At 45.2% G+C, this 23817-nt stretch overlaps 2 protein-coding genes across 2 annotated transcripts in view; one reads left to right on the forward strand and one right to left on the reverse strand.

Annotated features, from left to right (window-relative positions):
- The window catches only part of KRT8 (keratin 8), a 124462-nt gene that overhangs the window by 74872 nt on the left and 25773 nt on the right, over nt 1–23817 (reverse strand). The window contains exon 2 of the mRNA XM_066614598.1: nt 14337–14404. The gene's annotated coding sequence lies outside the window, so the exon portion shown is untranslated. The remainder of the gene's footprint in view (nt 1–14336; nt 14405–23817) is intronic.
- Nucleotides 13241–23675, forward strand: KRT18 (keratin 18). Its single transcript, XM_066614599.1, has 7 exons — nt 13241–13687; nt 18741–18823; nt 20389–20545; nt 20740–20904; nt 21111–21236; nt 21989–22212; nt 23430–23675. Exons 1-7 carry the CDS (start codon nt 13277–13279, stop codon nt 23545–23547), a joined length of 1284 nt encoding a protein of 427 aa, XP_066470696.1. The 5' UTR covers nt 13241–13276; the 3' UTR covers nt 23548–23675.

Below are 23817 nucleotides of genomic sequence, written 5' to 3' on the forward strand. Positions count from 1 at the left end.
ACAATCATGGTGGAAGAACAATGAGGATCAGCGCCAGCCTTGGGTGCTGTGGGCCCAATGCAAAACATTTCTGTGAGTTCCCCACCCCCATGGGCTTCCCCTACTCATCAGGATGAACAGTAGCAGTGAGGCACTTGGCAGCCTCACTGGGGGGGGGGGGAGATTTCAAGCCAGTTGGACCCTTGGCGTGAGGAAAGAGCATCTAGCGGCAATGCTGTGCTCACTGTACTCTCCTCATGCTACCTTGGCAAGGAATCTTCCATGCCGGAGCTATGGAGCAAGGTGTCAGCTATGGCTATGGGTGCTCTGCTTGTCACCCCAGTGTGGGGCCCAATTTGGCCAGCTGGTCAAACTGAATGAATGAATGAATAAACCTTTATTAGGCATAGATAGAGAAATCATAAAAGCAAACGTAATTAGTCCTAATCCCGTTTATCAAAAACGGAGTTAAGATACTAAATTACTAATAAAACATTTACAGTTCAACATAAAATATCAACATTTTTGACAAATTACATTAAGAAGGCTTAGAAATCACCAAAAGTAAAAATTTAGAAATTCCCTCTAGCACATCTGGTAAGCAGTCATTTAGGAGACACTTCAGTTTTGCCTCATTTGAAAGCCCATTCATTTTGCCGAGAAGTGGAGTCATGTAAGTGTGGCGGGATCTAGTGTGCCAAGGACAATAAAAAAGAATGTATATGATTGATTCAACATTTCCCAAATTACAAGGGCAAAGGCATTCTTTATATGGTATTTGCCTATATCTGCCTTCTGTGACCTTGGATGGAAACACATTGAATCTTGCCAAGGAGATTGCACGACGTTCAGAAGGGTTGATCAGAATACTCAGATAAGGAGCCATTTGCCCATACTTTAGCGGGATAGAGAAATTAAGAGGGGAGCAATTAAGAGGGGAGAAAGAGGGGAGAAAACAAAAAGGGGAGAAATTAAGAGGGGAGCAAATTCTAGAAGCAAGTTCAAAGAGGTTTTGTGCCTCAGTGTCTAGCATTCTTTGCTTTACCCTTTGATAAACTCCAGGGAATGGATAGAAACTTAAAAAATCCAATGAAAAACCAATTGATTCGATTTTTTATTTAACTTGGCTATACTTGGTCAAACTGTTTTAAGGCCAGCCCTGCTGAGGATCAAAGAACATAGGCGATGTTTTGAGGCTTTTGTATGAAGGCAGGAGCCTGTCCAGATTAAAGGACATGGGGTATTATCTATTGTTTGTGAAATCTTACACATATTGAATCAATGGAGACTGTATACAAAAATGCTAACAGCACAGTACACTTTTATTGACAAAAGTGGCTTTTTCACTTTAATCTCATTTATTCTTTTATTAATGAATTACCTATATGGATTAATGTCCTCACCTGCCCAATATCAATGGAAATTATCTTCCCATCACTTCATGGATTTTGTAGTGGATTTGTTCTGGATTTAGGCCAAGGACAGCATGCTGTGTAAACCTGAAGCTTGCAAGAAAGCTTTACAAGAACACCTGTGACAAAGTCAGATTAAAGTGGCAATTCTCTGCCTATTTACAAGCAAGCTAGTTGCCATTAAATCAGGGGGACTCACTTCTGAATAAACTAACTTCTGAATAAACTCATGCTATAATAATTCACGCAGCCTCCACCCATTCCAGAATGAGCACAGGGTTTCCCTGCTTCCCCACTTTTAGTGGTTGTACTCCTCCTCCTCCCTTTTGGATAATCTTTATGCCAGAAGGAGGGAGGACTTTCTTTATGAAGAAAGAGTTGTTAAAAGTCCAACACAGGTTATAAGCCATGATAGGTATGTGCAACCTCCTTATTTTAGGCTACCTCAAAATGCCAGGTGCAAGGAAATAGCACCAGGATGCAGGTCTCTTGTTGTCTTGTGTGCTCCCTGAGGCATCTGGTGGTCCACTGTGAGATATAGGAAGCTGGACTAGATGGGCTTTTGGCCTGATCCAGTAGGGCTCTTCTTATATTCTTAGGCTGGGACTTTTAGTTTTCTGTGCTGAAAAGTAGAGGATGTTTGGGCATGATAATGAAATTATTAGGCACCTGCAACCAAAAACGTGGTGGGCAAACTGCACCGTCTACCATGTTCCTGCTTCCCCTTATCTAACTACCAGAACTTGCAAGAATCTCTGAACTGGAATCTCACCCACAGCGGTCACTTCTAGCATCTAGCCAACCATGCGCTCCCCTACAGACAACCAAAGAGGGCAAGAACGGATTGCCAGCAACTGGCACTGAAGTGTCAGCTGCAGCTGTGAAAGGTCTGTTCTGTGTCCTCTCTGGTAATCTGTGGGGAAGCGGTTGCTTGGCAAGATGCTTCCTCATGACCCACCAGAGAGGGCAGAGAACACACCACACATAGCCGGCATTTCCAGTGTCTTGCTAGGTACTGCTCCACAACTACCAAATTTAATTGTATTTTTTTGTGTGCAGGGGGTTGCATGTGGTCCACAACAATTCCAATTTTTGCTTCAGTGGTCCGCAGGGTCCTAAAGGTTGGGAACCACTGCCCTAAGAACTGCATCACACCTCACTTTTTTCACCTCACAGATTGCACAGAACTGTCTGAAGGATCTCTCACAGCTTTTCCTGTTAGGGACTGGATCAGCAGCTGGAGGCTCATCCTGTCCCCACTTCCAATTACCACCTAGAGATAAAAGAGGAATGTGGAGGAATGACATGTTTATGCAATAGGATTTGGCAACAGACCATTGTGAGGAAGGGTAGGGCTGAGGTCCTGCCTCACTGCACTCCACTCCCTTCTCAAATAAAGCTGTCAAGTGACCGGGAAAAAATGAGTTTGTCTGTTCCTGTGCATTCAGCAGTTGCATTACCTGCAGAAATTAGTAGAAGGTTTTCAGAGTGTGGAGAGATATAATATTAAAAATAATTTCCATTAAAACAAACAAAGCTAACTGTCCTATAATGGCATTTTCTTCCCAGATGATGAACTCCTTTCAATCTTCTTGCCTTCTGGAGCAATCTTATTGGCTTTTACAAAGTGACACGTCAGCAGCTAACCTAAATGGGCAGCTTCTGCCTCCGAAAACTTCACCTGCACACAGGTTGCAAATTCCAAAGGCTGCAGAATCTACAGACTGATCCTCACAGCTCTTTACTAGGCTGCTAATCTCTTGGTGATGTCTGTAGATGTCCTGGCCGTTAAAGGCACAAGGGAGTCCACTAAAAAAAAGTTGGCAACCTGTTCTCAAATTGGCTGTCTGGCAAACATGATTGCTAGAGTATAATGAACACCAATATGTTAACATCCACAAAGAACTATAAAAACAAACAGGTTTTGCTTGCACAGATTGCAATATTCTCTGTGCACTCGGATATCAAGCATGCAAAATCATGTGCTAGGTGACATAAGTATATTAGAGCCATAAGTTTGCTGCGTAAAAAAAAAACTTAGGTTAGCTAGCAAGCAGTGAGTCAAATGAGTAAGTTGGCTTAGGAAAGCCAGGGATCACGTCATCCAAGCAGGTCAGTGCAGTTTTTGTGGTTCGTGCACTGTTATCTCCAAAGCCACTACTAAGGGCTGTGAGGATCAGTCTGTAGATTCTGTCTTCTTCGTCATTTGCATTTCAGGTTAAGTTCTCAGAGGTAGAATCTGCCCATTCAAGTTATTAGCTGACGTGTCGGTATGAGAAAGCATATCAGTTTGTTCCACAAGACAAGAATATTCAGAAGTTTGGAAAAAAAAAATGTGAGAAGATGACAAGCTGCCATCAAAAGGACAACAACATTTTTTAAGGCAATTATTTTTAAGGGCAAAAAAAAATAAAATGCTGCATGGTGCTCCCTGCTTCTCCTCAAAAATGTTTAAGCAATAGAAATTTCGGATACATTCTTGAAATCACTTGTCAGATTAGTACTTTTCGAGAGAGTAGCAAGGCTGTAACTTGGAAATCTTGTCTTTTTAAAAACTGGCTCCACAGCAGCAAGCAAAGATACTTATGGCTTCCCCTTCCCAACTCTCTACCCTGCTCCACTGGAGAAACCAGCTTTCCATTAGCCAAAGAAGAGGGTGGTTGAGGGACCTGGGGGAAAAACAATCCATGACTGCACCCTTTTTAGGCTACTATGTAGATACAAAGGAGATAGCCAGGATCTCTAGGTTGCAACCTAGCAACCCTAACTCTTTAAGCATCTGGCTGTAGTCACATTAACAATAAAGGGTGGTTAAAAGAACAGATTCTCCTGTCCTTTAAGTGCCTGCTTGTAGAGGACATGAAGATTCTAATCCATGTTAAAAAAAACTGGCTGAGGGATCCAGTGGGTGCGAGAAATGCAGGAGGACTTCCAAACTGCAAACCTGCTCCTGGGGAGGGTGTGCTGTAACTTGGAAATCTTGAATGTCCCTTCATAGCACATTACTGAGGCAATAATGGACTCACATTGCAGATTTCTAGACCAAGAGGACTTCTGCTCTGTCCAACTTTAATTTCAATGTTGTCATCCTCATCTAGTCCCCCACTGACTTCAGGTAACAATCTAGAACTTCTGCAGCTTCCCCAGTATTCGATGAAATAGAGACAGAGCTAGGTGTTCAGTCAGATTTATCATGAATCTTCCCCCCACCATTGCTCAAAATATTTATCAACTTATTTCATGGCTCACAACTCCCTGGCAAACCAGGAAGCCACCTTGGCTCTGTGACATGACAGAGGTCACTCTGGAGTGATCAGATCTATAGCCCTGGCCAGTTCCTGATTTCAGTGGTTGTCCAGGCCTTTAGAAGAGTCACCAGCCCTAGCAGCAGAAAAATTTTCCAGGGTTGTCAGGAATCCCACCAGATTTATACGCAATGAAGGGCCAATCTTACATGTGGATCCTTTCAGAGGCAGAGACCTGACCAGCCTAAACCCTACCAGGAAGTGACCTGTCCATGACAAGGGAGTGACAACCTCCACACCCAAGTCACCATCCACCTGCCCAGTAGTAAGTACTAGGTCCATTGTGTCTCGTCACGTGTGTCAGGGAAGAAGTTAACTGAGACAGGTTCATGGTTGCTGTGAAATTCTGAGCAGCTCCTGTACCAAGAGCTTTGCTGGATACTGAAATTCCCAGCATCAACAACCAGTGGCATACTGGAGATAGTATACTGGAGATAGCAACAACAGCATACTAGAGATCCCCCTAGCCAGTTAATGCAGGGAGAGTGTTGGTGAGCAGGATCAAACAGAATCCCAATCCTGTCCCATCCATTGGGTATTAGGCTGTTGGATAGGGCATCTGGAAAAGGGGTGGGGTGGAAGCATGATAGCCCAGTGTTTTCCAAACTGTGGGTCCCAACCTGATTGTTGGTGGATCATGAAAGCTAATGGCTGACAAGCTAACGACTGAGAAGGAAAATATATTGAGCCTTATGGAAAGTGAAAATGAGGCGCACATGTGTATTTATGCATGAGTAGGCAAACATGCCTCAGCTCCTATCAAAGGTCAGGTGAAGGGGAATACAAGGCTACCAGAATGGTCTCAATCCAATGAATGTGGAGCTCAACGAATGCTCCAAAAGATGCACCCCCATCATATTATCATATTAAGAAGGATTAAAAAACAAGAGACTTCAGCAACAAAGTGAAACCTTTTTTTTCTCTCATAAAGCTAGGTAGATTCCAACAGAGTGTTATTTTAAAAAGTGAGTGCCGGTGCTAAAACATTTGGGAACCACTGTGATAACCTACTGCAACACTGCTTTCTCCCTGAAGCCTTGGCTGCAGCATTACCGGGCAACCTTGCAGGTAAAGGTAGGAGAGATCAACCTCTCCCACCTCATCCAACCTGGTCTCTATTATGTATGCCAGGTCAGTGCCCCCACCCAGGACCAAATTCCGAATGAGAGTGGTCTTATTATTCACTGATGTAGTGTCCAGCAGCACCACCTTTCCAATTAGAGGAGACACTGTTAGGAACACTGGTGATTTCAAACAGGGTCCTGCAGGGTCTGGCCCACAGGCCGGATCTGGCATTCAGAATAAGCCATTTAGGCGTGGCACTTTCCGTTCCATGTCACAGTCACCTTTCTCCTTGGTCAATCTTCCTACAGTCTCGCGTCGGGCAGTAGCTTCCCCTGGGAAATTGGGGCGCAGAGCCCTCTGCAGTGACAGGCAGTGGAAGCAGCTGCCTGCCGCAAGGCTATAGGAAGATCAAGCAAGAAGAACGAAGGTTGCAGCATGGAACAGAAAGCACCGCACCCAGGTGGCTTATGAACACAGCAGGCTGCTGTTTGGATACCACTGATCTACAGGATGCAGGAAGGTTCAGAAAAAGTAATCACCCACCTATGGTTAGTCTGCTTCTCCTGGAACAGTCTAACCCCCACCCAGGGCCGGCCCTTCCATGACGGCCAACTGAAACAGTCACTTCAGGCAGCAGATTGGTTGTGGGGGGGGGGGAGCATCTGTCTCTGTCCATCTACTTGCTAGGAAAAGGGGGACAGAGAGGAAGAATGAATGTGGAATAGAGGAAACTGCTGAGCTAGAACATTACATAGCAGGAGGAACAGAGACTGGCACATCACTGGGAAGCAGCATTTGGCATGCCGCCGCAGAAGATCCTGGGCCAGCCCTGCCCCATCTTCCTTATCACCCTACCAGTGGTGACACCAGTACCCCTCCCTGCACAGAAAGCACATCCTCCCCAGTAGAGCAGCAATAAAGCAACCAAAAATCCAGACAAGGCAAAAAATGCCCTACACATCCTCAAGCAGCCACAGGGAAAAGCAACCTACCCAAAGCAACAAAACCACCCACTAGGTCACCACCAAGGACAAAGAAGATGTCAACATCTGTGCCAGGCATGCCTAGCACTAATTGACCCACCTTATCCCATGTGTTAGCCCAAGGATGAATTACCCCACCCCAAGAAGTTGCTGAGTTCTAAGGTGGGACTTCCTGCCAGGCCTTGCTGCTGCCACACCTGTTCTCCTCACCATGCCTCCCAGCAGAGCAGACAGCAGGAACCCTCTGCAGGTGGTATGTTCTGGAAGAGATCTCTGCTGCCTATGGGAGGGATGCAGGTTGGCCCAGGAAATAAAGCCCCCTTCCCCAGAAGCCTTTTAGTCCAAGGGGCTTCTTGCCAGGCCTTGTTGCTGCTGCTTGATTTCTGCAAATCCAGCTGCTGTTAAAGGCACAACAGCTGATCAGGTATTCAGTTCAGTAAGACCTTTATTGGCATAAAATACAGAGAAAGAACAGAACAAAACAGGAATATACAAAGACAACACAACACAACATAAGCATAAACATCAGTCGCTGCCCAGAGTCCCAGGGCTCTGCCTGGCTATTACCCTAGATAAAAAGGAAGTGACATTATCCAGAGTCTCAGAATCAGGTGTGGAAAGTAGAGACTGAAGCATGGTTGAATCCTCCCAGCCCTGCATCCTAGCTAACAATGGACCTAGAAATTTCTTGCGTGATACATCATGTAGCGGGCAGTAAAAAAAGGTATGCATTAAAGTCTCAACGCAATCCCTACCACACTTGCATTTCCTCTCTAAGTAGGGGATACCGCTGAACCTGCCCGTTAACAAGGCTGATGGAAGAGCGTTACACCTTGCCAGTGTGAAAGCTCTCCGGGCCTGTGGGCACACCAGGTGGTAAAAGAAGGAGGCCGGTTTCCCAAAACTGACTGGAATATGGAGATGGAGTGGAGAACATGTGGTTCTGGCGGCACTAAACAGCTCTTGTTGTTCGATATCCAGAATTCTTCCTTTGACAATTCTGTAAGCTGCATCACAACCAATCATACCTAACTCTGCAGTGTCCAGCCCTATTGACTTAATTTTAGTTAGAAGATCAGTGATCTCTATAGGCAGGACTGGATCCGATAATAATTGATGCATTAGATCAGAAGAGGTGGGGTTAAATAAAATCCTAAACCAAAATTTCAGAAGTCTTAACCATACAGTAGTCCTTAGTCGAATTAACCCCACCTCAAGACACAAAACCGAGTAGGGAACGCACCTGGGTAAGCCCAAAATCTTCCATAAAAAGGAGGCTTGGATGCGTTCTAGTGGTTGGTTAATAACCTTATACCAGACAGGAGAGCCATAAAGAAACTGGGAAAGAACCTTTCCCTTAAACGCCTCCAGAGCGGCCGGAACATAACCATTGCCGCAAGTGAAAAAGAAACGGGAAATGGCTGAGGAAGCTAGTTTGGATGCATTCTGCACTGCCTTGCGATGAAAAGCCCAAGTGAGTCTGTAATGGAAGTTGATACCCAGGTACTTAAAATGCTTAACCTGTTTCATTTTGTTGCCATTACAAGACCACTTAAAAGCTTTCCATCTGTTAGCAAATATCATTATCTTAGATTTAGCATAATTGATCTGCAATTTGTTGGACAGAAAATACTCTGTGGCGCGACTGAGCAGACGTTTCAGGCCAATCCTAGTACGAGATATCAGTACTGCATCATCCGCGTACAAAAGTAGCGCCACTTGGCTTGCGGCAAGCTTTGGACAATGGCCATCTACATTCTTCAGGGAAGGGGCAAGATCATTTAGAAATAGACTGAAAAGCATGGGGGCCAAGACACAGCCCTGTTTGACCCCTTTGTTAGTGATGATGGAGTGAGTTAGATTCCCCCTCCAGGAGCATCTAACCCTGCACGAGGTATTTAGATGGAGGGACCTAATCAGCAGCAGTAATCTTTTATCAATCCCCATGTCTTCCAACTTGGCCCAAAAAAGCTCCCTATCCACGGAATCAAAGGCACCTTTCAAGTCAAGGAAGGCTACATAAAGACGAGCCTTACATATCCTGACCTGCTTATAGGCCAAATGAGACAGGATCAGGCAATTATCCAAAGTTGATTTGCCCCGACAGAAGCCAGATTGCTCAGGGCCTAAGATGCCTTGCGAAGTAACCCGGAGAGTGAGTTTATTGCATAGATATTTAGCATAGATCTTACCTAGTACAGAAAGCAAACTAACAGGCTGAATGTTTCCTGGTATGGTAGGGTCACCCTTTTTATGAATAGGCACGACTGTTGCTGTAAGCCAGGCATTGGGTAATAGGCCAGAGCTGTCGTTCATTATAAAAAAGTGGGCAAGTAACTGGGCCCACCATTCTGGGTCACCTTTTAAAAGCTCGGGTGGTATTTCATCTGGCCCTGCGGCCTTCCCTGGCTTCAATTGCATAATTAGTTCTTTAATTTCATCAGGGGTCACAGGAGGCCAGATAGGCTAATCCACAGAGGTGAAGTCTGGGTAGCTGTCCGGGGATTTGCTCTTATCATAAAAAAGATCTGTAAAGTGTTGAACCCATGTGGCCGAAGGAATAATAGCAGGGTCATATGTTTCTGATCTACATGAACCCGCTACAACTGCCCAAAATTGTTTATTATTTTTGTGTTGAATCGCTTGATGCAGCTTGTTCCATTGAGTTAAAACAAACTTTTTCTTTTTCTCTGTCAATAAAACTCTCAGTTATTTTTTGAGAATGGAGTGTTTAACTAAACAACTGGGGTCATTGTACTTTCTAAAATCTAAATAAGAAGCCCTGATACACATCTTAAGATCCCTACATTCACTGTCAAACCAATCCTTTTGTCAAAAGCACTGCATGTCTTGACCGACATGGGCCTGGTACTCAGGGCCTTAAAAATGTATCCAATAAAACCTTCAAAGGATTTGATTTGAACAAAAGGATCGGAGTCCTGTCGAATGGCCGATAAAAAATCTCTGCTTGCTGGTTCCGTACATAAACGATCAGGTATTGTTTTTCTTGCTAGTTGGCAACTTGCCATACACAGCGGCCCAATTAACCCACATAATCTGGAAAGCCACTGGGTTTTTCATGCAGAAACCTAACAAGAACTATAAGCCATGAAAGCTACATGGATCTTCCATGTTCAGAGGCAGTATACCAGAAGATTTGGACACACAACAGGAGGGGGCTGTTGCCTTACCTATAAGCTTCCCAGAGGTATCTGGAAGGCCACTATTGTGCCACAAACAAGCAACCTGCACTAACCCACGGCAAAAATAAAAATATCCAAAGGTGTTGTGGGAGGCTGCTTTTATTTTTAGAGAACAGCGCAATACACTTTGAGTGTAACAGCTCTTTCTCTAGGGACATATAATACAAAAATTAAGGGTGCAGTCCTACCCTGCGCTGGAACAGGCAAGCCACGAGGCTTGCACTGTATCCAGTGCAGGATAGGTGCCCAAAGCGGCTCAGCCAGAGGTAAGGAGAAATTTTTCCCCTTTCCAGGTAAGCCACCCTTGCACCTATGGGTCTCCTCAGACTTGTGCCACCTCCTGAGGTGATGCAAGTCCGAGGAGAGTGGAACAGCTTGAAGCCACTCCAAACTCCCCAGGAACAAGGGTTGGGATTGAGCATAACTGCCGGATTCCAGCCCCACCTCCCGCTCCCCACCTGCCCGCTCCCTGGACTGCCCACCATCCAACCCTCCCCCCATCCTGGAACGCCTCCCTCCCGACTCCTCCCCACCCACCCCAGAGACTTGCGCTGGCCAAGCTCAGCTGATATAAGACTCGGCGCCTCTGTAAGCACAGAGGCTTATTCCAGCCTCAGCAGGCCGGAGCACCTCCGCTGGCCAACTTAACCAACTCACGAGGAGGTGCAAACGTGCCTTATAGCACGTTTGCAACCCTCCTGGGCCAGCACAAGAAACTTGCACTGGTCCAAGTGCAACTCAGGATTGTACTGTAAGTTGGAGTAATTATTCTCATTAGCACTGTAAACAAATATTGGCGTGTTCTAACTCTCAGTGATATTCTAGTGTGCCAGAATAATATGCAATGTCCAACAAAGGAGTGTCTGCTTTCCCAAGTTAAAATAACCTCCAAAAATAAAAGATTTGAGTAAGGTCTTGCGCTAAATACCACCCTGTTTCCTAGTAACTATTTGTATACTGTGCTGCATTTGAAGATACTGTACTGGAACCAGGGAAGATCCTTGCAGCTGATTAAGTGAAAAGGTTATCTTGTACACACAGTTTCCCAATAATGGCTAGTTTGCATTTATCTCTAAGGTCTGGATGAGATTCCCAGTGTCCCACCAGGGCTGCAGAAATGTCCACTGACTCACAAGGTGCTTCATGCCTGTCATTTTTTGCCCTGCCATTTCAGGGAGTTGGAACCACACAGGTATGGTAACCACTGAAAGGTGAAAATTGCAGCCTAGATGGCTAATTTACTCCTGAAATTGGTCTGGAGAGCTGACAGTGCTGGTTTGCTGGTTCAAATCAGCCATGAGTTTATTCTATGGACTTGGACAAGACTGTTTCTCTGGTTCTCTCTTTTTCAGAACCAGAACTCTTGGTTCTTCTCAAGAGCCCACAAAAATATGGAACAATGCATGGGAAAGGAACTTCGCTCATGCTCAAAGGCACAGTTGAGCTTTCATTTATTAAATCTTATCCCCCAATTTAATAGCTACTGTACATGAAACTGTTGGGAAAGTGTGTCAGAGGATTTGGCATGTGGGGTCTCAGATGAGTCCCAGCTCCATTTCTCTATTCACTTGGGCTCTAGGGAAGCTGTGATGGTTCTGAACCAAAGCCTGGTTTCTGTGCATGACTGGATAAATACATACAAACACCAATAATACAGACAAATATCATCCAAGCAAGCCAGCCCTGCTGCTGATCAGTAGGGAAGCAGAATTGGGAGTGGGTTTACACCCTGTTCTGGGTGGGGTTGTACTCCCAATGATCAGGTCTGCAATCTGTGGGGTACTCCTAGCAAGAGCCCACACCTTGCAACCAGAGCAAGGCCAGGTCCACAAGTGCTTTTGCCTGGCTTCAGGCAACATGAAAGCTGCAATTCTCAGTTCAAGTCTAACACTAACCACTCCTCCACACTGGCTTCTCCAGGTCTTATTTATCACATTTTTATACTGCCTTCCCTCCAAGGAGCTCAGGGTGGTGTACATAATTGCTCCCCTTCTTTTGTTGACACAACAACCCTGTGTGGTAGGTGAGGCTGAGAGATGGTGACCAGCCCAAGGTGACCCAGAAAGCCTCATGTCTGAGTGGGGATTTGAACCTGGATCTTCAAGGTCTTCCAATTCCCAAATCACTACACCATCCTGGCCCTCACAACAAAATATGCAGGGGTCCCATGAGACAATGTGGCTACTTTTTCCCAGGCATGCATCTAGAATTTCTAGATAACTAATTATAAAGCAACCAAAGCAAGAGTGCAGGGGTTTGCTGGGCAGGCATGCCTTCCAAAGTCCAAGAGAGCTTTAAGTTGATGAAATAAAGGTTCCCAACTTGTGCTGCGAAAACACTAGGAAGAGGACTACTCCCCTCTCCCCTGATCTGTAGCAGAGATTTTCAGCCTTTTTTTATCTCGTGGCACACTGACAATGTGCTAGAATTGTCAGCGCACCATGCTACTGGTGCAGGGGCTTTAATCCCCCAATAGCCCTACTAAAAAATGACCCTCCCCCAAACTCCCAAGGCACACCTGTGGACCATTCACAGCACACAGTGCCGAGGTACACTGGCTGAAAACTGCTGGTCTAAAGCGAAGCTTTTATGATGATAGTGGTGAAATGAACACCTCAGGATTGCCACTCTAGATCCAGCACACAGGTCACAAATGCCTTAAACAGACTGCATGCACAGCTTCCCCCACCTTCCTCCTCACCCCCCCTCCCCCGTCTCACTGGAGTGAGAGTGGGAAGAGGTCCTGAGTTAAGTGGTGAGGGTGGGGAAAGGAAAACCTTTCCTCATTTGCTCTAAATGTTATTCTTTTTCTTTAAAGTTGATGAAACATTTAAATTGCAACAATAAAAAAGCAGAGCTAAATCTGGACTCACCACACATTAGGAAGAAGCCCCCCCCCAACAGTAGTTGTGTGAATCAGCCTATAAACTGTGGGGGGGGGGGCGTTTAAAGGGATGTAATTTGAATTAGGAAATCTTCTAAATCTTGCACCAAATCTCCCTGGCTTGCAGTCCTAAACCCTCTCCTCAGTACAAACTGCTGGCACACCAACCCATTCACAGCTCTGGTTCCAGCAGCTATTCGCCCCTGGGCCTTTTGGAGCAACTCAAGTGACCAGCCTCAGCCTGTGAAAAACAAAGGACAGGATTATCTGAGCTCGACCCCACCTTCCCACTGCACACAGAGGAGGTGGGGCATGGGAGCCAGCGAGGCCCTCCCTTTGCCTCTGCTCTGCTGTGAGTATAAATTCCCGCCAGCCAAGCTGTACTTTCACACCTTGCAGTCGTGTGCAGTTTTGGCCCTTGCTGTTCACAGCCCTGACAGCCACTATGAGTTACTCAAGGACCACTTCCTACTCCATTTCTAGGCCAGTGAGTGTGGTGCAGAAGGTTGCCCCCATGACCAGCGCCGCGAGTGTCTATGCTGGTGCAGGTGGCTCTGGGTCTAGGATCTCCAGAGATCCGGTCGCCTTTGGCACCAGATATATTGGAGGAGGTGGTGGTGGTTATGGGGGGTTCAGTAGCAGCTTTTCCATCTCGGGCTCTGGCGTGGTTCAGAACGAGAAGGAGACCATGCAAGATCTGAATGACCGCCTGGCCAACTACCTAGAGAAGGTGCGCAGTCTGGAAGCAGATAATCGGAGGCTGGAGATCCAGATCAGAGAGTACATGGAGAAGAAGGGGCCTAGCATCCAGGACTGGAGCCACTACTATGACATCATAGAGGACTTGAAGACCCAGGTGAGAAAATCCTTGGCTAACTGCCTGGCACTTTCCCCCTATGCCACAAATCAGTGGGTTTTTTCAATAACAATATTCTGAGAGCCCACTCTTATTCCGGGTCACTCAGAATAACCATCTCATTTTAGAAATATAGAGGAATGGATACTTTAGCCTCTACTAACCATAGCCCTGGCATGCAAAATTTCCTCCTCCTCATCCCAAATGCGTACATGCCACTCATACTTGCATGCTGGTGGAAAAATACTCAGAGGCACTCTTTCTCCATTACTGCTTCACATGTCTAGCACTGAGCTCTCTGACACTGAAAAGAGCTTGTGGGGTTACAATCAGGTGAGCCCTGGCTCAACCTATGTGCACAAAGTATGTCTACAATCCCCAGCCCCTGCTTCTATACCAACACTATCAGGTGCTGTTAGAATGAGCATTCCCGACAGGCATTAAGAGGGAGCAGCCCAAGAATCTCCCTTGCACATACAAAATGGCATTGAGGAGGGTGATGGAGAAGGGGGTGATAGGGAGGTCTACAGTTGATTTTACATTTGAGATGGTTATATGTGATGATATGAAAGGAAAAACATTAACAACAAAAAGTCATTTGAAACACATTACTAGCTATGTAATCTGTGTTGTCTCCAGTGGTACTCACAGACTGAAGCTCCTTTCCATCTGAGGGGGTCTTGGGCAACTAGTATCTCTCGGCCTCAGCATGCCCATCTGCAACATGGAAATAATATTATGTTACTGTTCTGAACCTTCAAAGTGCTATAAAAATACTAAGTTTTACATTGTTTTTGGGGTCAGCATGAACCCCAAACTAACATCAGAGGAACGTACCCTTGCAAAAGTCTTCCAAATAAATTACATCTGAGCATTATTTATGTGACAGTGTTTATATCCTCCCCAACTTTACTAAGGAGCCTGGGCTGATATAAATGGGGTTACTTAATTTTCACCTTCACAACAATCCTGTGAGGGAGGCTACGTTCAGAGGTGGGGACTTCTAAAAACACTAGCTACTGAGCAATGATCTGAACACATACTTGCATCTCCCTAATTAAAGTCTTTCTGCTAAACAAGGGTGACCAAAGTCGATACAGAGACCAAGGCAAGGATGGGTGAAATGGGGTGAGGAAGGGACAAAATGGAACTATAGACTTCCAACAGGCGTGGGAGGGGGAAAGCAGGAGATGTGAGATTGTTGATTTATTCAGCTCACCTACCTTCTGGTGAGCTCACCTTGGTGTTTCTTCTACATTTTTTTTAAGATTTCGAGTCCTTTGGAGACAGGGGACCATTTATTTATTTCATTTTCTCTGTAACCACTTTGTGAACTTTATTTAATTAAAAAGCAGTATATAAATATTCTTAATAATTAAGACCCACTAAGAGAGCTATAGTGATAATGGCCAATAGGGCTTCCAATCATTGGAGTAGTCTTAAAGTTATTAAGAATGGCTTGATATGCAAGAATTGGCAAGTGAAGTGTGTTATAGCATGAAATGTTCTGCAGTCAGCGACTTTGTAACCCATTAATTCCTACATATCAAAATAGGTGGAGAGTAAGCCCCACCCTCTAGATAAGTAGTTCATAATCAAACCTACTGCTGGACCTTTGGGTCTACTTCTACCTACTTAAACTGCTTTCTTATTTAATAAAATTCTTATTTATTTAATAAAGTTCTTTCTTATTTAATAAAGTTTATAATTATTATTTATTTCTGTATTATCTTAAATTATATATCTATGCATCACTGCATATCAAGCATAATTGCAAGGGCTGTTAAAAAAAATTGGCAGCCTGAATGGATTACAAGATTTGCTCTGATTTAAGCAATCTGAGATGACTCCCACCATTTTGTTTCCATAGCTGTGATCAACCACACTGCTCAGAAACTCACTCCACACATGAATGCCCACTGAAAAAAAATTTTCTTGTTCAATCAGCACGTAGTGTCCTTGTACTGTATCTTCTTGCTCTTGAGTTAAAATACACTAGGTGCAAATTAATGGTGCAGAAGTATATAAGATGCAAAAGGAGGACATTATGTGGATCAGGCTTAATATGATCAGATTTCAGCTCATATTATACCCTACTATAATATAGGGGAAAATTAAGGTGGCTTCCTCTCACCACTAAGTGCATTCAACCAGTCCCTGCAAGTCTCTGGTTGGGATTTACGCTCCCCTAGACAGAAAGTGAGATATCTGGGAAGGCTGAGTTCCAGTGACCTTAACTGTAGAAATTCAGCCCTGAATATGAACCCACACCTTCACATCAGTAACAAGTTCCACAAAAAGGAATATCTCTAACTATTATGCGTCTGGAATTATCACCCTTTTGCTTTCCTGGCTAGTGCCAAACAGTTTCCTGATAGGCAGTGCTTCAACAGTTAAACTCTTGTGCAGCATGGAGAGTCAGGCCACAAGGGCAGCTGAATTTCTGCACAGGAACCCAGCCAGAAAAAGAAATAACTCCATGAAAAGAAGCTGAAGTCAGTCAGTCACTGATAAGGTCTCTGGCTTAGAAGTGCTAAGTCATGAGCCTCTTTTTCTCCTGAAAATTGCTCTTCTTATCTCCACCATATGCTAGTCGCTCCCTAGTTCCTCCCTTAACAATTTCTCATACAGGAGTGATCCAAGGTTCAATAGCGGCACACACAAAAGTTAATCATCAACCAAACTTCTTCTGAGAGATTGGCTCATCTGTGCCAACTGTGGGACGCTCCAGTGCTTTTCTCAAATGAGAAGTGCTAGGCACTCATCCTACTTAGAATTCATGCCTAGAAATACTTCCTGAACCCCAGCAGTTGAGGGTAGAGTTATCAACTTTTGTCCTCTGGCTGTATTCCTTTAAAATTGCTTGATTCAGCAGCCTACAGACACACACACACACACACCCCAATCTAGCTTCACCTGTTGAAGTTCAGCCTGTTATGAAATGGCTGAAGACATGAGGGGGAGGAATAGGCAAATGTTACAGGATTTGGTTTTGGTTACTGAATAGTAAGGGAGAAGGCATTTTGGTCATTCTCCGAGGTATTCTAACCTTGGAAACAGGTTCATGGGCTATAACACCATGAACCCTGGCTCCAGTTAAGGCCAAATAGGATTCTTCCCCCAACCATAGTTTGAGAAGCTCAGCAGCAAGGTTTCTGCATCTTTGAAAGTGATGTGATGTCAGTAAATTGACAGCTGAAGCTTTTGCCCTGCATGCGGGTAGAGCAATGGGTTCAAATGCTGATTTGTTCACCCTGCAGAGCAGTTGTGGAAGCAGCAGAATTTCTGCCAGGAAAACCCCACATCCAGGGGATTCCAAATTATGCTTGGTAGTGAGGCTCAAGGGGCAGTCCTTACCGGGGGAAAAATGGTGTAGGTATGGGAAAGGGGGGGGGTAGATGTTTGTTCTGAGTCATATATAATAAATGAACAAACAGAGCAAAGGAAAAAAAGATAATGGGTAGAAATGGCACCTGGAAAAGACAGGTGTATAGGACAAAAGGTAAAGGAGGTAGGTTAGAGGGTGTGGTTACAACTGAAAGATGAAAGAAAAGCAATAGAGTTCTCATGGGAAAGCTGGCTTGGAGGGGGGGTGTCATTATGAGGAACCTTCTTAGAAATTTCGCAGTGGTTTTTCAAAGCCGGGATTGGATTGTACTGCACAGTATTCTTTTGTAAGTGCCCTTAAGGCCTTTACTGGCAGCTGCAAAGAAAAGAAAACCAGAGCACAATTAAGCCCTTGATAGATTACCCTGCAAGGTATGGTTGCCTGGAGCACACCCAATGCTCCAGAGAGCTTCTCCTGTAGCAACCTTTCCTGCTTCTCAAGAAACAATGGTCCTTTTCTAAGGCATGGAAAGAGTGTCTTCTGCTTTCCCTGCTCTTCCCCATCAGAGCTTCTGTACCTTTAACAGCTGCCTGCAAAGCAGCTATTCTAAAAGGGAAGCTTTCCCTATCGCTATATTTGCACGGGGTAGATGGGACTCGTTAGACTGGGAAGGAAGCTCATCTGAGAGAAGGAAAACTCTGATCACAAACCTCCACTGCCTTGTGGCTACATCCAGTTATGGAAAAGGCTTCAGGAGTCAACCTCGAGGCAAAATCCGGAGCCGGAGTCCCTCACGCAGTTCAGGGCTGAACACAGTCACGTTCTGGCAACTCCTGCGACGTCGCTGGAACCGACCGTATTGGCCTCTGCCTTTCCATTGGACCATTTCAGCGACATGGAGAGGGGGGATTTGCTGCATGGGTAACAGCCTATCCTCCATACCTACTTTACCCAGGCTTCGCGCACTGGAGAGGACACTCTGTTCCAGAACCACCATTCAGAGCGTGACACCATGGTCTTCTGAGACTGAAGGATGCCAACAAGAAGAAGAAGATTTGCATGGGCCATAACTCAGTGGAAGAGCCTGTATAACTGATCTCCCAATTCTGGTCCCTGAAACATCTCAGATACCAGTTAGTGAGGGGGATACATAACGTTAGCAAGACAAGAAAAGAATTCTGCCCTAGCACATGTGTAAGAAGCAGCACTGATCCTATTTGACTAAAGCAGGAGGTTCCCTTTAAGAATATTGGGCTCTAGGTTGCCTTGGGAACCTGCGATGTGAATTGCACCTGTGCTGGCTTAGGCAAACAATGGAAAACTGTGTAGACCGGCAGAAAACCAGTAGGGTCAGGTTGCACTGGCCTTCTTCTACCAAGAAACAAAAAGGAAATTAGGTAGTTTGCTGGTATAGACCTGGGAGAGTAATTTCAAGAATCAATGCTTCAAACTGTGAGCTCTGATTGATGTTCAGTCCAAAAGGATTAGGGTTGCCAACTTTTGTATCAGCCCTACTCCTCTGCCTTCTCATGCTTTGTACAAGTTAACAAATCCATGTTGTATAAAGCTTTGCTGATTTCTGCAGGTCCAGGTGCTGGCAAAGGCACAGGGTTTCAGTCTCGGCCAGGACACTCATTTTGGTCAGTTGGCAACCCTAGTAAAGACTGATCTTCTTTCTTACATTGTATTCATGCATTTGTCCTGTGCTTCCTTCCCTGTTTTCAGATCTTTGACCACGCAGTGGAGAACGCTGGCATTCTCCTGCAGATTGACAATGCTCGTTTGGCTGCTGATGACTTCCGCGTCAAGTGAGTGAGTTTGTTTGACCTGGTTGACTCATCTTTTGAAAGCTTAGAGCATAAACCATATATACTGTATCTACAACTTGAGCAAAAGGATTAATCTCTGACTGGAGGATCACAGAAATGCCCTTAGATTGGATTTATGGGGGGAATGCAGCGGAATGGGTCCCCCTCTGCAAACCTCATGCTATGAAGGATTTTCCAGTTGCTTTCAGGGCACCTCATATACAGGAGGGCCCAGATCCACTGCAGTTTGATTGTCTCTAAACAAATCAGCAATGTGAGAGGCAACTAAAGCTTGGCAAATAAGGTTGACCCTATAAGTAAGTGGGGGTAGAGGGCTGTGCCTAGTCTTTCTTTAGTGCTATGTTCGGTCTTCCTTCCTATGTGAGCATAAGGTTCTTCAAGACTTACAGCCCGGATGGTGTAAATGACCCTTGTTCCTTTCAGTGGTATAGGTAATTATCGTGAGGTCCAGTGCCAAGCTCAAAATGTTGCCCTGGAAGTTATGTCACAACCAGAAGTGACATCATACCCAGGCTTTTTAAAAAGTGAAAATTGGGAGGAACCCACCTCCTCCCCGCAGCAGCTCACCACCCACTTGCTCTGCTGCCTTCCCCTAGTCAGTGGCATAGCTAAGGCATCTATCTACAACATTTCGTAGTCCCCCCGCATGACAAAATCAAATTTAATTCAGTCAATAAATAAAAAGTTATTGGTTCCATGCTGTATCATAACAACATCTCATTGGCACTCAGAACAAACAGTCTCGTAGGTCAGTTGGGAATTAAACAAATCCACTTTTTTTCCACAAGGCAGTTATGTTTTCATTTTCTGGTTAATTGGCCATAACTTTTGATAGAAAAAAGATATTCCAGTGCAGTTTATTTCATTGCATTCTGCATTAAATTACCTTTCCAATGACATATAACATGATGGTATTATTCATACATAGCAAGATTTTCCACAATTTTGGTCACTAGTGTCAAGTTCAGCTTGTTGCCCCCCTAAAGCTTGATGCCTGGTGCAACAGCTATCCCCTGCACCCCCTTAGCTACACCACTGGTTCCTTTCATGAGCAACTGTCCGACATGTTTTCTCAGAGCAGAACATAATACAAATAACCAAGTTCTTACGGCTTCTGTAGAAGAAGCTGCAGTTCTCTATTCACCCCCACCCATTTTTAAAAAAATATTTTTCACAATAGAGTTTATCACAGTAGTGTTTACCCTGGCCTTGTTAGCCGTGGAGAGGGGCAAGGGGCAATGCAGGGCACTAAAACCCCATTCCTCTCAACTCTTATTCAACCATCTGTTTATCTTCTGACATTTCAGCATGCATCTTAAACTTATCTTCACATCCATAAGGGCTAGAAACTTGCTTGTTGCAAAAAAAATCAGGAATCTGAATTCTGCACCCAATACCATGTTTCTATACTTGCACAAAATCATAATCTATACAGACCTCTAGCACTCTCACATACTCTCTCTCCATAAGATCACAACCAACCCAGTGACCATGTACCAAATGGATTGCTGTGAAGTCCTCACACCTTCTCTTCTCTCACCTAGGTTTGAATCTGAACTGGCCATCTGTCAGTCAGTGGAGAGTGACATCAATGGCCTCCGCAAAGTCATTGATGACACCAACATGAGCCGTCTGCAGCTGGAGAGCGAGATTGAAAGCCTCAAGGAAGAGCTGATTTTCATGAAGAAGAACCACCAGGATGTAAGGCTCTGCTTGCAGTTGGCAGACGGAAGGGACAAAACTTTGATGGGAAGGGAGTTACTGCCTTCAGTAAACAGGACTGATGAGGCTAGTCATGGACAATGCCAGTGATTTTGTCCATGGGAGGAGACCTTCACCTTTCACAGTCAATGTTGGGTTCATTTTGTTATTCCTTCCTCCTTCTCCCTTCATAGGAAGTAAACAGCTTGCAGGCTCAGATTGCCAACTCAGGGTTGACAGTAGAAGTGGATGCTCCCAAGACTCAGGATCTGTCCAAGATCATGGCCGAGATTCGGGCGCAGTATGACGTCCTGGCTCAGAAGAACCTTGAGGACTTGGACAAGTACTGGAGCCAGCAGGTAAGCAGAAGCTTTTGCAATATATTCCTAGGATGGATGTAGTACCCTTTTAGTCCTTATGTGCTTCAGAGTGATCATGATGGAGAGATGGCTATGCATATTTCAAATACTGTACAAAAGCAGCCCAAAGTAAATTTGTTATTGTCAAAGGTTGAGATCCTCATGAAGTAACACTAAGATTGTGTGTCTCTTCACCTTTCCCGTAGATCACTGAGAGCACAGTCATCATCGACCAGAACACTAAGGAGCTTGAAACTCACCGCGTCACCATCACTGAATTGCGTCGCACCCTTCAGACATTGGAAATTGAGTTGGAGTCTCTACGCAACGTGGTATGAATCACATGTTGTGTGTCATGTATATGGTGCGATCTGGCTTCTTCATTCATCAGGTGCTTTAAAAGAGCCTGGTAGGGGAAGGAGCAAGCTTGCTCTTTCCTTTGCACAGGCTCTTTAAACACAGGAGGAAATGTAGAATGTGCTGGGAGCAAAACTGCTATGCCTGACAGTGCTTTGCTTTGATTTCTTGCTTTGATTCAAGAGTCTGCACTCTTGCGCGCATTTAAACGCATTCCCTTGAAAAATGATTGCTTTGCCTATCCCAGGCAGGTTTCAGAGTTAAACCTTGGTGAATCTTGTAAAGAATACCACCTCAGGTAGGAATGTCCTCCATGGCGTTCAAAGGAAGGGCTGATGTCAACCCAAGTCTGAAACTGTCCCTTTGCTAGACACTAACAGCCAGCAATAAGGATAGCACTATAAGCGTTGCCTCTAAGGAAGAGCTGGTGCATATGGAGGCTTGCAACTTCCATGGGATGAATTCTGCTTCCCAGAGAGGGAAAGACTTTGGGCTCAGTAAAATGATCTAAATCTGTTCCAGAGGGTGGATGTTTCAGTGGATGATGCCCAAGGGAAACAATCCTGAACCTAAGGGTAGAGCAAATTTTTATCATGCTTCCAAAATGGAGGCAGGACATGGTGCACAGGATGGTATGAAGACGATAACTTACAACAGGCAGATTCCTGGTTGTCTCAGTCAGACAGGCATAATGCTGACTTTCATTTTGCTTTTTGTTCCCCTGCAGAAAGCCAATCTGGAGGGCAACCTGCATGAAGTGGAGACCCGCTATGCCATACAGGTGGAGCAGCTCAATGGGCTGTTGCTGCGGATTGAGGCTGAACTAGTACAGGTGCGGAATGACGTCCAGCGCCAGGCAGAAGACTACCAGGCCCTGCTGAACATCAAAGACAAGCTGGAGGCTGAGATAGCGACCTATAGGAGGCTGCTGGAGGGCGGAGAAGAGCTAAGGTGAGCCCCCTGGTTTAGTGTGCTTTTCAGGGCCGAGAAGAACATGGTAGATCAGGGTCCCAACCTGAACTCTTTATGTTTTCTAGACCATTGCTGTACCAGTACAGTGGCCTTCTTCCCCTTCCCAGTCTTCCCAGTCTATCACCAGTGTTTCCTGAACCTCTATTAGAAAATAACAGCCCAATCCTGTCCACACTTTCCTGGGAGTAAACCCCATTGACTCCAATGGGGCTTACTTCTGAGTAGACATGCATAGGGTTGGGCTGTAAGTGTGCCTTGACTTTATTAAAATTAGATGCACAATATGCACTTATATTAGATGAGATTTATTTCTACATTCTCTTAAGAACGCCCTACTCTGAGTTGCTGAGCCCCTCTGCCACATTTAACACCCCTTTGGGCTCTTTTGAGGAAGAAAGTGATTGATGGGTAGTTCCCATGCAAGGGCCAGATCTACTTGGATTCAGCAACAGAGCTGTGCCTTCAGAGAATTCTCTATACATCTCTTCTATCACTCATGGTCGCAGCTATGCATTCTGGAATACCTGTTTTCTGCCTGTACAACCAGCATAACAGAATTGCTTCCGTATAAAGCATTTTGCTTTATATCCTGATACCCTCACACACTCAGGTTCCCTCAAAATAAAAACACCCTACCTAATGGGTGCTTTAAACTGGTGAGGTATAAGTGGAAAACAGGTGGAAGCTGGGTTGTAGTCTATACCAAACTGGTGGGTCGCAACCGGGGGAACCAGAAATGGGCGACTCCTCCTTAAGGGGAGTGGCCCAGGGATAGGTGCTCTGATGCTGTGGGCTTCCAGGAACATTTTAATGTGGCTGGGGGGCTGCTGAAGACTCCATGGGGGTCCTGGAGGCTCGCAGCCCCCTCTGCGAGCCTCCACGTGGCTACCCTGACCTTCAATTGCTGATCTGAGCTCACTTCTGGTTTGCGTGATCGCCACTAGAGGTTTGGGAATCTCTGGTCTATTCTTTTCAGGTACCATTTCATAATGTACCCGGGAGTCTAGAATTCATATACTGGCCTCACCAGATAGAATTGGGCTATCCCTTGTCTTGGCCTCAGTTTCTGCCTGTAAAATGGGACTGCAGAGGTCAGGACTCTTCAGGTTGAACTGCTAAAAATGTGATTGTTGCATTTCCTCCAAATTAATGCTGGAGTGATAAGGTTGTTTTTTTTTCTTCTACATTCAACTTAGCCTGAAAGATGCCTTGTTAGAAAGTACCATGCAAACCACTCAGACGGTTCACACCACCAAGATTGTCGATGGCAAAGTGGTGTCGGATTCGACCGAAAGCAAAGTGCTGAAGCGTTGACCCAGCCCAACATGGAAGGAAACACATCCCAGTGCAGTCAAGATATTTCTCCCTTGTTCCAGAGTTGGAGGGTGCTCAAGAGGGACTGGGATGGTTGATGCAATTCAATAAAGTAAACTGCAAAATAATCATCTTTCTGGATGCCTCCTCTATTTTGTCAAATTACTCATCGTCCTACCTCACTATTGCCCCTCTTGTGTGCAGCCTAGAACACACCCAAGAGTCTGGCAACTTCATTGAAGGGGGGAGTTCAGTAGTTGTGGGTGAACT

The sequence above is a fragment of the Tiliqua scincoides genome, chromosome 2 (assembly GCF_035046505.1).
Source record: "Tiliqua scincoides isolate rTilSci1 chromosome 2, rTilSci1.hap2, whole genome shotgun sequence".
Taxonomy (NCBI): Eukaryota; Metazoa; Chordata; class Lepidosauria; order Squamata; family Scincidae; genus Tiliqua; species Tiliqua scincoides.

Excerpts from the sequence above, each read along its gene's own strand:
- KRT18 (XM_066614599.1), top strand. The coding sequence starts at position 13,277 with ATGAGTTACTCAAGGACCACTTCCTACTCCATTTCTAGGCCAGTGAGT. Across the intron at positions 13,688-18,740 it reads TAGAGGACTTGAAGACCCAG|ATCTTTGACCACGCAGTGGA; the intron begins GTGAGAAAATCC and ends CCCTGTTTTCAG. Across the intron at positions 18,824-20,388 it reads GCTGATGACTTCCGCGTCAA|GTTTGAATCTGAACTGGCCA; the intron begins GTGAGTGAGTTT and ends TCTCTCACCTAG.